Source organism: Triticum aestivum, chromosome 1B (genome assembly GCF_018294505.1).
Source record: "Triticum aestivum cultivar Chinese Spring chromosome 1B, IWGSC CS RefSeq v2.1, whole genome shotgun sequence".
Lineage (NCBI taxonomy): Eukaryota > Viridiplantae > Streptophyta > Magnoliopsida > Poales > Poaceae > Triticum > Triticum aestivum.
Window position 1 is genome coordinate 361,276,100 of NC_057795.1, and position 13,221 is coordinate 361,289,320.

A 13,221-nucleotide genomic window follows, 5' to 3' on the forward strand; every position below is an offset into this window, starting at 1 on the left:
TGGATTTCTCCAGGAGTACACGCCTCAACTCAACCCCTTAAGAACATCTATCTTGAATAGATCCATACGGTATGGCTCAAAGAGCACTCCTCCACCACGGTATACAATGTCTTGTGGCATCGTCGTGGTCGACTCACACATTGGGTGAGTAAGGATTTTACCCAAAGCACGTACCAGATCCATCATGGTGAGCCAAGGGACCAGGCCTGGAGCAGCCGTTGGTGACTCTCCCAGCATTGTAGCAGCACGCTAAGAGCTTAGGGGAAGGGGATGTTAAAGCATTGCAAGGACCACCTGGATATGGAGAGGAAAGTAAGGGAGCTCGGGGGGCATGCCTCTCCTGGAGCAGTCGATGGTGGCTCTCCCAACAAAGCAAAAACACGTCAAGGTCATCAAGAGCCCAACTAGAGCGGACGAGTCAAAGCAGGGGCAGGACGCCACTCCGTTGCAACCATGGCGGGAGGGTCAGGAATGGCGCCCCACATGCCCGCAGACGGAGGATGTAGATCCGCCCCGTAGACGTATGTCACACCTAGAGGGAGGCTAACCGTCGGAGATGTGTGCTTATCGGAGACAGAGGTGGGCTGCCAACCCACAACATCTAGTGTCGTAGAGCCGTGCTCCCCCACAAGTATGGGCTTGGATTTGAGGGAGAGAGATACACACCCACCAGCTCCCGATTTTCAGGAGCAACATGCGTTTGCCATTGCCAATGGCAGATTGATTGTGGAGGTGGGTTCCGACGACTAGGGTTGGGGTGCCCAGGTGTCGCCCCTCAGGTGACACGGGAGCGAGACTATTAGGCAAGAAAGGCATAAACGTGCTCATCTCACTCACAAATTTGTATGAAATGTCTCAGAGTGTCTACATACCCTTTGTATATCGCATATGTCAAATATACAAAGCTACAATGTTTTTTGTTTCCAGGACCAGAGCTCTTATTATTTTACACTAAAATCAAACTTCATATCCTTAGTTTTAAACGCCTCTTCAAATGTCTCGAATAGAAAACCACGAAAAGAAGATAGGTTCCAATGAATGCACAACCTCCTTGTATTGTTTGATGAGAGAGCGCAATTAGACTACAAACTCACGGCTTTGAGTGAAAATGAATTGGGTGCATGCACCGACTTTTAGTTCAGAGTGTAGTAGCACGAGAGGATCAAATTTGTTTTCTCAAAAAGGTTAAATACATGCAATACCCTCCCTCTCCAATGGCGTTCTAGGGTCCCCCCTGCAGCCACATCTCCTCCATTGGTATATCATTACCCTCTTACTCCTCCGTCCACTCAATCGGTGCAGGAGTATGGGAGGCTATGATCTACTGATGGGAGTTTTAGGTATCTTTCTTTTGGTTATTTGGTACTTTTTGTCCTTTGTTTCAACCCTCCCGCCTAGTACTAATCTATGCTTCTAATGTGAAGTAGAGACCATGCTTACGTGTGGAGCACTTTTGCGCACACGTGCTCCATGAAAAAACACAAGAAAAAGAAAATAAAACAATTTTTTGAGAAAAACCCTATAAAACAAGAAAAATCAAACCCTAAAAACAAGCAAAAATCAAAAAAGGTTGCCATGTGGGGGTGCTTCCAGCATGCAACATGTGGCGACGGATGTGCTCCGTGGGAAGTTCCTCCTGCGAGGGTACCCGCTAACTAGTTGCTCTTCCAAGCGGGTGCCCCTATGTCTCGCCTTCAACGAGTCCACCTTCGGACTCGCTGAAGGGCCGAGCGAGATGGACGAGCCCACGCGCGCGGAAGGCCATGACCTATTTTTTCTGCTATCTTATTTTGCTTTATTTTTGTACTTTTGTTTCTACTTTAAAAATTGCTAAATATAAATATTACAAAAACACTCTACAAAAACATTTGAAAAAAACTGAACAAGTATTTGAAAAAAGTTGAACAAGTATTTGAAAAATGTTAATCAAGCATTTGGAAAAATGTTAAATGCAAATAGAAAACTTATTGATCATGCATTGAAAAGATGATGACATTTTTCGATCGTGTATATAAAAATGTTAATCAAGAATTTAAAAATATGTTAATTAAACTTTTGATAAATGTTAAATGTGTATAGCAAAAATGATGAACCAATTTGATCATGTATATGAAAATATTAATCAAGTATTTGAAAATGTGTTGAAGAAGTATTTGAAAAATGTTAATCAAGCATTTGGAAATGTTAAATGTGCATATAAAAAATGTTGACCATGTATTAAAAATAATGAACTTTATTATGTATATAAAATGTTGATCAAGCATTTAAAAAATATTGAACAAGTGTTTGAAAAATGTTAATCAAGCGTTTGGAAAATGTTACATGTGTATAGAAAAAATGTTGAACATGTATTAAAAATGTTAATATTTTTATAAGAAAACTGTCAATCAGGCATTTAAAAAATAGTTAAAACTGTATAGAAAAATGTTGACCATGTGTTCAATAGATGTTAATTTTGTATTTAAATAATCCTAATCAGGGATTTGAATTATTTTCAAAAAAGTTTATAGAAAAAGATTTGAGCATGTATTACAAAAATGTTTAATTTGTATTGGAAAATGTTAGACGGGCATTAGAAAAATGTTGTTGATATATACAAAAATGTAGAATAATTACCAAATGAACAAAGAAAGCCGAAAAAAGAAACAAAATAAACAAAGGAAAAATGAAAATGAAAAATAACAAAGAAACAAAATGCAAAAGAATAAAAAATGGAGAAGAAAAAAAAGAAAATAAACAAAAGAAAACGAAAAAATATTGACTATTTGTCAAGTAGTCCGCGCCTACTCTGTAATCACGAATGAAGAAAAAAACAAGAAATAAAAAAAGCGTGTCTTTTACCTCAAGTAGTCCGCGATCGAAGCGACCTGGTCCCTGCACGCCCCCCCCCCTTCTTCCTAGTTTTTCTATTCTTTGTACTCCCTTCATCCGGAAATACTTGTCGAAGAAATACATAAAAATGAATGTATCTAGAACTAAAATACATCTAGATACATTCATTCCTCCGACAAGTATTTCCGGACGGAGGGAGTATGTTTTAATGGGTCGGCCCGATTACCCCAGACGCTTCAGCGAGAGAACCATGAGAGCAACTAATTCTTCGTAAAATCTCAAGCATGATATGCCAGCCAAGTCTCTCGGAGGTGCTCATAGGGGTAGGATGTGCATGTGTATGTTTATACGGGTGATTGTATGCGCGTATATATGAGCACTTGCGTTTGTACTGTGTTAAAAAAAATAAGGAGTACTCCTTCGGGAGCCCCCGCAAGGGCCACTTGGGGTGGGCTGGGAGCGCGCCGCTTGGCGTGCTCTCAGCCAACGCCATATGTCGCGCTTTGAACACTCACTCCGAATTTTTTTACTTTTCCGTATGCGTTTTTAGCTTTTAGATGATTTTTTTTGTTTTCCCCCGGTTTTTCCTATGTTTTCGACCAATTTTTTTTTGAAAAACAATTACACGAAAAAATGCATTTTATTTTTTTCTTCCGCAAGAGGCACATGTTTACTTCTCGTGGAGTCACGATTTTGCTTACACGAGAGGCATGATAATGATGTCCTGGACTAAGGGGTACTAATCTATGTGACCCACACTCCATGGGCCGAACTTACGCCCACCGATCATTGCAAGGAAGGGCTCCGGAGCTCTGAACCTCGTTGTAACCCAGGTGGACACCTCCAAAGACTTGACATTGTACTTCAAGGATAGCTTAATAGCCGACATGTTAGCAACCGACCATATGTGTAACCTAGGTACCCCCGCTTGTATATAAGTTGCGGGGTTTAATCTTTAGGGACACGATTATAAACCTTAGGGTATAGAACATGATCATACGATCGCGAGGTAGATCATTTTGTACTCTATACTCCATCACATCAATACAAGCAAAGCAGGACGTAGAATTTTGCCTCTTCAAGAGGGCTCGAACCTGGGTAAACATTATCTCCCTCCTACCTTGTTACCATTGTTCATAGAACTACAACTCCGCACCCCCTATCCGAGATCCGCCGGTTTTAGCACCGACACACGATCCTTCCACAAGAGGCACATATTTACTTCTTGTGGAGGCCCGCATATGTTTTCGCGAGAGGCAGGGTCGGTCTCCTCGAAAAAGGAAAATAAAATGCATTTTTATTTTTTTCCTTACATGAGAGGCACAGATTTTTTTCACGTGGTGTGCTTACGCGAGAGGCACGAATGTTTTTCTCACAAAAGGGAAAACACATGTTTTTTTCTACCACGAGAGGCACGTATTTACTTCGCGTGGAGACACGAATTTGCTTATGCGAGGAATGGCCGTGCCTCTCAAAAATGAAAATTTACTTCTCGTGGAGGCACATATATGCTTCCGCGAGAGGCACGAACGTGTCTCTTGGAAAGGGAAAAAACATGCTCCCAGTTTGGGTTTTGTTGTGGAATTTTTTCATCGAAACCTATCAATATATGATCTAATTTTGAATCTCTCGACGCGAGGAGTTCCACGGTGAAAACTGTTCAAGATTTGACGCACGGTTTGAGAGATAAAATATTTTGAATAAACGAATCTACGGAAAAGGAAAAACTCACAGGTTGGGACAAATGAGTCACATGTAGTGCGACACTTGTCACAATCTGGGAAGATGGAAGTGACATTTGCAAAGAGTACTATTTTTTCCTGAGGGATTGCAAAGAGTACCACTTAATAAGTGATTTTGGAGAACCATTCATCTCGCTTAATGCGAGACATAGAGCTCGCGCTTCGAAACCACTTTTGGAAGAAAATAATCTTTCTATTGGGCCGGGCTCTCCTTATTAGCAGGGCCGTCTATAGGAGAGAGACTACTATTTGGTTCACAGACTGGGCCTGTTTGATGGCCCAAATCTAGGTTGAAGGTGCCGATTTCAACTGGACGCGGCGGGGCGCCGCGCACGAATCCCATGATCCCATCATCAATACGCTTTCTCGATCCCGCCTCCCATCGGAAAACTAAACTAATCCCACCTCAACCCAATCTCCTCCACCGCCCGTGGGATCGATCCCTCGGCCCGCCCGCCTCCCTCGGATCGACCAGCACCACCCCGCCGCGAGACCAGGATCTTGGCGAGCGAGAGCACATGGCGCTGGCGGCGGCGGCGGCCTTGGCGTGGCCGTGCCTGGTGAGTTCCCACCCCCACCCCCTGTCCCCCCCTCCCCTTTTAACCCCTCCGCCGGGCTTCCTCGGCGGCAATTGCAACAGCACCATGGAGTTTCTTGGGTTTACGCTCATGGTTGTTGTTTTCTCCTTTCTTTTTCGCCGATCTTGGCAACCGAGCGAGCGGGAATGTCTGTTGTTCTGTGGCTGACGGGGGAGCTGGCCGGTTGTTTGTGTAGGGTGGGAACTCGCCGGCGTGGATTGACGTGCCGGAGCGGAGCAAGAGCGCGTTCATGGAGCTGAAGAGGAGGAAGGTGCACCGGTACGTGATATTCAAGATCGACGACAGCACGGAGGAGGTCGTGGTCGAGAAGACCGGTGCGCCCGGGGAGAGCTATGACGACTTCACGGCCTCGCTGCCTGTGGACGACTGCCGCTACGCCGTCTACGACCTGGATTTCGTCAGCGACGACAACTGCCGCAAGAGCAAGATTTTCTTCATCTCCTGGTTAGCCTTGTCTTTCTTGCCCCCTGTTTCTTGTCACCTGTGACTGAATTCAGTTTGGTTACAGAGTTGAAGATTCTGTCTAGATATATTTATTTATTTGCTATGATAATTGTTCAAAAGGATTTATGGTTGTGTTAATTGTGGAAAATAATTTATTGCTATGATAATTCTCCAAAAAGATTTATTGCTGTGTTAAACACTTAAACAGCGAAGGGGTGGATACAGAAGCACAGCTTCAGTAAAACTGGGGGTGGCTAACCCCAGTCATTGTACAGTCCTTTCAGCTTTCGGTGGTTACTGGTTAGGATGTTCATACGCGTTACATGATACTCTGTCCAATAAGCATTATGTTTCAAGCTAACCCAACGGCCAACTTAATTCTCTAATATATCCTACAAAGGAAACATTTTATTTTTCCATGTAACCTCGCAAAGATAACAGCAAAGGGACGAATACAAAAGTGCAATTCAGTAACAATGGGGCTAGCTGACGGCAGTGCACTTGACAATCCTTTTCAGTTATCAGTGGTTAGAATGTTTTTTAGACAAGAATGTTTGTGTACACAGTTCACTAGTAATCGTGTATGTGCAATGCACGTGTATATTAGGTAGGATATTAGTTGCACGTTATATTAGGTAAGATGTATTAGTTGCACGTTGATATTTGGTAAGATATTAATTAAATTGTAGATTTCATGGGATAGCGTTTTTAAAATTTGATGAAGTGTCCATGTGGGATACACATCACTTGCACTGCATGACTATCCATGGATTTTCCATTCATGGTACTGAATACCTGGTTTTCTGTTTCAATTTTTGTAGGGTATTCTTGTCAGTTGTCAAAAGTAGCTGCTGCTAATTCCTAAGAAGATAACAATATTACAGCTGTTCTCTTTCTTTTCAGGTCTCCCGATGATTCTCGCATCCGTGCAAAGACCATATATGCTGTGTCCAGGAATCAATTCCGCCACGAGCTCGACGGGGTGCACTTTGAGATCCAGGCAACTGACCCTGACGACATGGACTTGGAAGTTCTGAGGGTCCGTGCTAATAGAACCTGATAGCTAGGTTGACTCTGCTAGCTTGCTGATACACACCAGTAGCTCAAGATGCGTAGCCTGCTACTGAAATGCGGCGCTGGTGCACTGATGTGAAGCATGGTGTATAATCCGGCTGCTGATCACACCTGAGTATGCAGTGTTCCTTTTTTCAGGAGATAGCATCTCAGTGATATTAATATAGCTAGATAAGTTCCCTATAATATGATGTGGAAACGGCTCCATTTAATGTCTAGTTGATGTACTATTTGTCTATCCTAAGCAACAGTTTTGTTGAGCTTAAACTGCTAGTGCTCAGTGGTTTTGTTCTGGTTTTTTTTTGTAATGAATGTCCAGTGAATCATGCAGTATGATTTGCTACTTACAGTGGTGTTGTGCTTGTTCTGCAATTTTTTGTCAGGGTTCTTCTGCTACTCTACTGCTATATTATGCATAGTGAATAAGTGTAACTCTGGTATTTCCAGTGTAAGGAATGGCTGTTGTCATCATGTCCTTTGATGTTTTCCCTGTTTTTTTTTTACATTAAAACAGACTTGGCAAACATACAAACATGTTTTTCTTTGTCTTTAGAGAGAGCTAAATCAAATTCTAACAATATTAGCAGTTGTTTTGACTTTCTAATACTATTGTCCTTTTCCCCCACAAGTTTCCTTGTTGCTTTATCTCAATTATTATGTAGTCTGATACAACTTCATGATAATTTCCTTTGCATCACCACATTTATATATACGAAATTTGTTATCGTTTGGCTTTGCTTCGATTATGATAATCTGCCAGGATTAGGTGTTTTAGACTAGTCGGTGGTTCGTGCCTTCCCAGAATATTTTCTTAAATTGCTACTCTCTCAGCCCCATAATATAAGAGTGTTTCTGACACTAGTGTAATGGAGTAACAAACAAGTACTCCCTCCGTCCCAAAATAAGTGACTCAAAAGTGAGTCAACTTTGTACTAAAGTTAGTACAAAGTTGAGTCATTTTTGAGTCACTTATTTTAGGACGAAGGGAGTATAATATTTATTTGTGTGTTTCAGAATATATAGACTGAAAGCGTGGCAACCATACGATAACATAATTTGACTCGTCACCATGCCAAAGCACAATCTAAACCGAATCGAGTTTATTCGCCACAGTTCACATACAACCGAACATTAACAAAGTACATCGCCTCCAATTCCTCGTTGATATTAAATGATTCTGATTGTTGATTTTACAACCCCATGCGGTCTGGCCCGGATGGTGTTGTAAAACTGTGAGTTGGATCTGACTATGGATGAGTAATGGAAACCCTTTTCCCCCGAGAAAAAGAACACATAATAAAGCATTTTTAAAATATTGAAATAATTAAGCATGAACCTGTTGAAGTAATCAGCAACACTCGAATTAGTTTAACCGTTTTGCTAAGTCTCAGTCGACAGAGACTTCGTTAAGTCCTATAGATGATACATCAAGATCCGTGTAAAAATTTATTTCCAGTTGTTTCCTTTTCTCTCTTGCATATTATGTCACTTGACTGAGACTTGTTTAAATCTCAATCGACTGAGATCTAGCCATACTCTTAGTTTAATCTAAGGAAACAACAAGGCATGCATATTGCTTATGGAATCTGTCATAAGAGGCAAACTATACCATTTTTTCCTTTTTCTTTTTGCTGAAAGGCAAACTATACATTCAGCAAGCCGAAGGAAAGTCTAGCATGTCTTTCTCACTAGCATAAGCATGAAAGCATAATCTCAATCTAAACAAGAGGCTGTGTTGATCGGAGTGACTGCGAACGGTCACAATCCTGGCAAGTGGCAACATCATTGTTGCCCATAATGGTCATGGTCTTGTACTCACGCGTAGTTGAAGAGGTGGTTGGTGTTGTCGTTCAGTCGCCTTGCTGTAGTCCATTGGTCGTGATCAGTTGTGTCAATGTTAGGAGGCTCTCGAATACCCTATCATGACATGATCAACTACCCTCTGATGCAGATGTTCAACGAATGTATCGCGGACTTAGGCCTCCGTGAACTAGATAGGGTTGGTGCCAGATTTACCTGGACCAACCGTCAGGCAGACCCGACTCGCTCCGTCTTGGACCAAGTCCTGATCTCCCCGGAATGGGAACTGCGATGCCCCCTAGCGTCGCTTCGCGCGATTACCCGGATTGGGTCTGACCATGTTCCCCTGCTCCTCTCTTCCGAGAACGACCGCCCTCCTCAACCTCCTCGGTTCCGGTTTGAGGATTTCTGGCTTAACCAGCTCGACTTCGTTGAGGCCGTCAATAGCCGCTGGGTTGAGGCCCGCGCCGCCGCCCCTCGACCCTTCTCGACGATTGACACCCTCCACTTCTGGCGCTAAACGCGCCCGTCAGTTTATGAAGGGCTGGGGCGCGAACCTGGGCCGGGTAGTGCGCGATCGTAAGAAAGCCATCTTGGTCGCCATCCAGGCCCTTGACCTCCGATCTTACACTTCTGGTATTTCCCCAGACGAGTGGCTTATTCGCTACGACCTCGAGGATAAGCTTGCGGTCATCTACACGGATGAGCAGGCGTATTGGCGCCAACGGGGTACCCAACGATGGGTCCTTAAGGGCGACGCTAATATGGCCTAGCCGCTGCAACACGATCCCCCTCCTCTCGGACGAAGACTCCCTCCTTCAACACCCGGATGAGATCCATGCCCATGTATATGGCTTTTATAAAGCCCTTTTCTCGCCCTCCCCTCGGGGGGGGGGGGGGGGGTAGCCCTTGCCCCGGATATTTGGCATGACAGATTCTGCGTCTCGGCTGCGGCCAATGCTGCCCTAACGGCCCCCCTTCAGTGAGGAGGAGGTCTGGACCGCCATCAAAGGCATGAACCTGAAGGAAATATGCCCTAGAGGCAATAATAAATTTATTATTTATTTCCTTATTTCATGATAAATGTTTATTATTCATGCTAGAATTGTATTAACTGGAAACTTAGTACATGTGTGAATACATAGACAAAACATAGTGTCCCTAGTATGCCTCTACTTGACTAGCTCGTTAATAAAAGATGGTTATGTTTCCTAACCATAGACATGTGTTGTCATTTGATAAACGAGATCACATCATTAGGAGAATGATGTGATGGACATGACCCATCCGTTAGCTTAGCATTATGATTGTCAAAGTTTCATTGCTACTGCTTTCTTCATGACTTATACATGTTCCTCAGACTATGAGATTATGCAACTCTCGAATACCGGAGGAACACCTTGTGTACTATTAAACGTCACAACGTAAATTGCTGATTATAAAGATGCTCTACAGGTGTCTCCGAAGGTGTTTGTTGGGTTGGCATAGATCGAGATTAGGATTTGTCACTCCGTGTTTCAGAGAGGTATCTCCAGGCCCTCTCGATAATACTCATCACTATAAGCCTTGCAAGCATTGTGACTAATGAGTTAGTTGCGGGATGAAGTATTACTGAACGAGTAAAGAGACCTGCCGGTAATAAGATTGAACTAGGTATGATGATACCGACGATCGAATCTCGGGCAAGAAACATACCGATGACAAAGGGAACAACGTATGTTGTTATGCGGTTTGACCAATAAAGATCTTCGTAGAATATGTAGGAGCCAATATGATCATCCAAGTTCCGCTATTGGTTATTGACCGGAGATGTGTCACGGTCATGTCTACATAGTTCTCGAACCCGTAGGGTCCGCACGCTTAACGTTTGATGACGATATGTATTATGAGTTATGTGTTTTTGATGACCAAAGTTTGTTTGGAGTCCCGGATGAGATCACAGACGTGACGAGGAGTCTCGAAATGGCTGAGACATAAAGGTTGATATATTGGACCATGTTATTCGGACACGGAAGTGTTCCGGGAAGTTTCGGGTAAAACCGGAGTGCCGGAGGGGTTACCGGAACCCCCCGGGGGAACTAATGGGCCACCATGGGCCTTAGTGGAGAGAGAGGAGGGCATCCAGGGCAGGCCGTGCGCCCCTCCCTTGGAGTCCGAATTGGACAAGGGAAGGGGGGGGGCGCCCCCCTTTCCTACTCCCTCTCCCTCTCCTTTCCTTCCCCCTCTTCCTTGAAGTGGAATCCTACTAGGACTAGGAAGTCCTAGTAGGACTCCTCCTCTTTGGGCGCGCCCCTAAGGCCGACCGGCCCCCTCCCTCCTTTATATACGGGGCGGGGGGGGGGGGCACCCTAGGACACACAAGTTTCTCTTAACCGTGTGCGGTGCCCCCCTCCACAATTACACACCTCGATCATACCATCGTAGTGCTTAGGCGAAGCCCTGCGCCGGTAACATCATCATCACTGTTGCCAGGCCGTCGTGCTGACGGAACTCACCCTCGTCCTCAACTGGATCAAGAGCACGAGGGACGTCATTGAGCTGAACATGTGCTGAACGCGGAGGTGCCGTACATTCGATACTTGGATCGGTTAGATTACGAAGAAGTTCGACTACATCAACCGCATTATTGAAACGCTTCCGCTTTCGGTCTACGAGGGTATGTGGACACACTCTCCCCTCTCATTGCTATGCATCACCTAGATAGATCTTGCTGATCGTAGGATTTTTTTTGAAATTACCGCGTTCCCCAACACATCCTACTTGGGCTCCTGTCCTAGGCTGGCGCCCCCCCTTTCCTTCTTTTGGCGATGAGGGGAAGGAAGGAGCAGGTGGCGCCCCCCCTTTTCCTTTCTCCCACGAAGGGGGAAAGGCAGGAAGAGGTGGCGCCCCCTCCTTTCCTTCCTCTAGGGCCTGCGGCCAGGTAAAGGGTGCACCAGTCCCTTGTGGGATGTTCTGTCCCTCCCTCGGCCCATTAAGCCCATATCTTTGCCGGGGTTGCCCGAAACTCCTTTTCGGTGACCCGATATGTACCCGGTACCCTCCAGAACACTTCTGGTGTCCGAATACCATCGTCCTATATATCAATCTTTACCTATCAACCATTTTGAGACTCCTCGTCATGTCTGTGATCTCATCCGGGACTCCAAACAACATTTGGTCACCAAATTACATAACTCATATAATACAATATCGTCATCGAACGTTAAGCGTGCGGACCCTACGGGTTCGAGAACTATGTAGACATGACCGAGACACCTCTCCGATCAATAACCAATAGCAAAACCTGGATGGTCATATTGGCTCCCACATATTCTACGAAGATCTTTATCGGTCGAACCGTTATGACAACATACATTATTCCCTTTGTCATCGGTATGTTACTTGCCCGAGATTCGATCATCGGTATCTTCATACCTAGATCAATCTTGTTACCGGCAAGTCTCTTTACTCATTACGTAATGCATCATCCTGTAACTAACTCATTAGTCACTTTGCTTGCAAGGCTTCTTATGATGTGCATTACCGAGAGGGCCCAGAGATACCTCTCCGATACTCGGAGTGACAAATCCTAATCTTGATGTATGCCAAACCAACAAACATCTTCGAAGATACCTGTAGAGCATCTTTATAATCACCCAGTTACGTGTGACGTTTGATAGCACACAAGGCATTCCTCCGGTATCTGGGAGTTGCATAATCTCATAGTCGAAGGAATATGTATTTGACATGAAGAAAGCAATAACAATAAAACTGAACGATCATAATGCTAAGCTAACGAATGGGTCTTGTCCATCACATCATTCTCCTAATGATGTGATCCCGTTCATCAAATGACAACACATGTCTATAGTTAGGAAACTTAACCATCTTTGATCAACGAGCTAGTCTATTAGAGGCTTACTAGGGACACAGTGTTATGTATATGTATCCACACATGTATCAAGTTTCCGGTTAATACAATTCTAGCATGAATAATAAACATTTATCATGAATAAGGAAATATAAAATAACAACTTTATTATTGCCTCTAGGGCATATTTCCTTCAGTCTCCCACTTGCACTAGAGTCAATAATCTAGTTCACCTTGCCATGTGATTTAACACCAATAGTTCACATCTTTATGTGATTAACACCCACAGTTCACATCGCCATGTGACCGACACCAAAGGGTTTACTAGAGTCAATAATCTAGTTCACATCACTATGTGATTAACACCCTAAGAGTACTAAGGTGTGATCATGTTTTGCTTGTGAGAGAAGTTTAGTCAACGGGTCTGGCACATTCAGATGCGTATGTATTTTGCAAATTTCTATGTCTACAATGCTCTGCATGGAGCTACTCTAGCTAATCGCTCCCACTTTTTAATACGTATCCAGATTGAGACTCAGAGTCATCTGGATCGGTGTAAAACCTTGCATCGACATAACTCTTTATGATGAACTCTTTATCACCTCCATAACCGAGAAATATTTCCTTAGTCCTCTAAGGATAATTTTGACCGCTGTCTAGTGATCTAATTCTGGATCACTATTGTACCCCCTTGCCAAACTCATGGCAAACTACACAACAGGTTTGGTGCACAGCATGGCATACTTTATAGAACCTATGGCTGAGGCATAGGGAATGACTTACATTCTCTCTCTATCTTCTACCGTGGTCGGGTTTTGAGTCTTACTCAACTTCACACCTTTCAACATAGGCAAGAACCCTTTCTTTGACTGATCCATTT

At 43.9% G+C, this 13,221-nt stretch overlaps 1 protein-coding gene across 2 annotated transcripts; it reads left to right on the forward strand.

Annotated features, from left to right (window-relative positions):
- Positions 1 to 4,898: 4,898 nt before the first annotated feature.
- LOC123091391 (actin-depolymerizing factor 10) lies at positions 4,899 to 7,034 on the forward strand. 2 transcript variants are annotated; one of them, XM_044512894.1, is made up of 3 exons: positions 4,899 to 5,134; positions 5,349 to 5,617; positions 6,521 to 7,034. In XM_044512894.1, exons 1-3 carry the CDS (start codon positions 4,916 to 4,918, stop codon positions 6,675 to 6,677), a joined length of 645 nt encoding a protein of 214 aa, XP_044368829.1. In that variant the 5' UTR covers positions 4,899 to 4,915; the 3' UTR covers positions 6,678 to 7,034. The 2 variants fall into 2 exon arrangements, with proteins under 2 accessions (XP_044368829.1, XP_044368835.1); XM_044512900.1 differs by lacking the exon at positions 4,899 to 5,134 and adding an exon at positions 5,169 to 5,245.
- Positions 7,035 to 13,221: the final 6,187 nt, after the last annotated feature.

Coding starts and splice junctions, on each gene's coding strand:
- LOC123091391 (XM_044512894.1), top strand. CDS start 4,916: ATGATCCCATCATCAATACGCTTTCTCGATCCCGCCTCCCATCGGAAA. Junction 5,135..5,348: donor CCTTGGCGTGGCCGTGCCTG/GTGAGTTCCCAC, acceptor TTGTTTGTGTAG/GGTGGGAACTCGCCGGCGTG. Junction 5,618..6,520: donor AAGATTTTCTTCATCTCCTG/GTTAGCCTTGTC, acceptor CTTTCTTTTCAG/GTCTCCCGATGATTCTCGCA.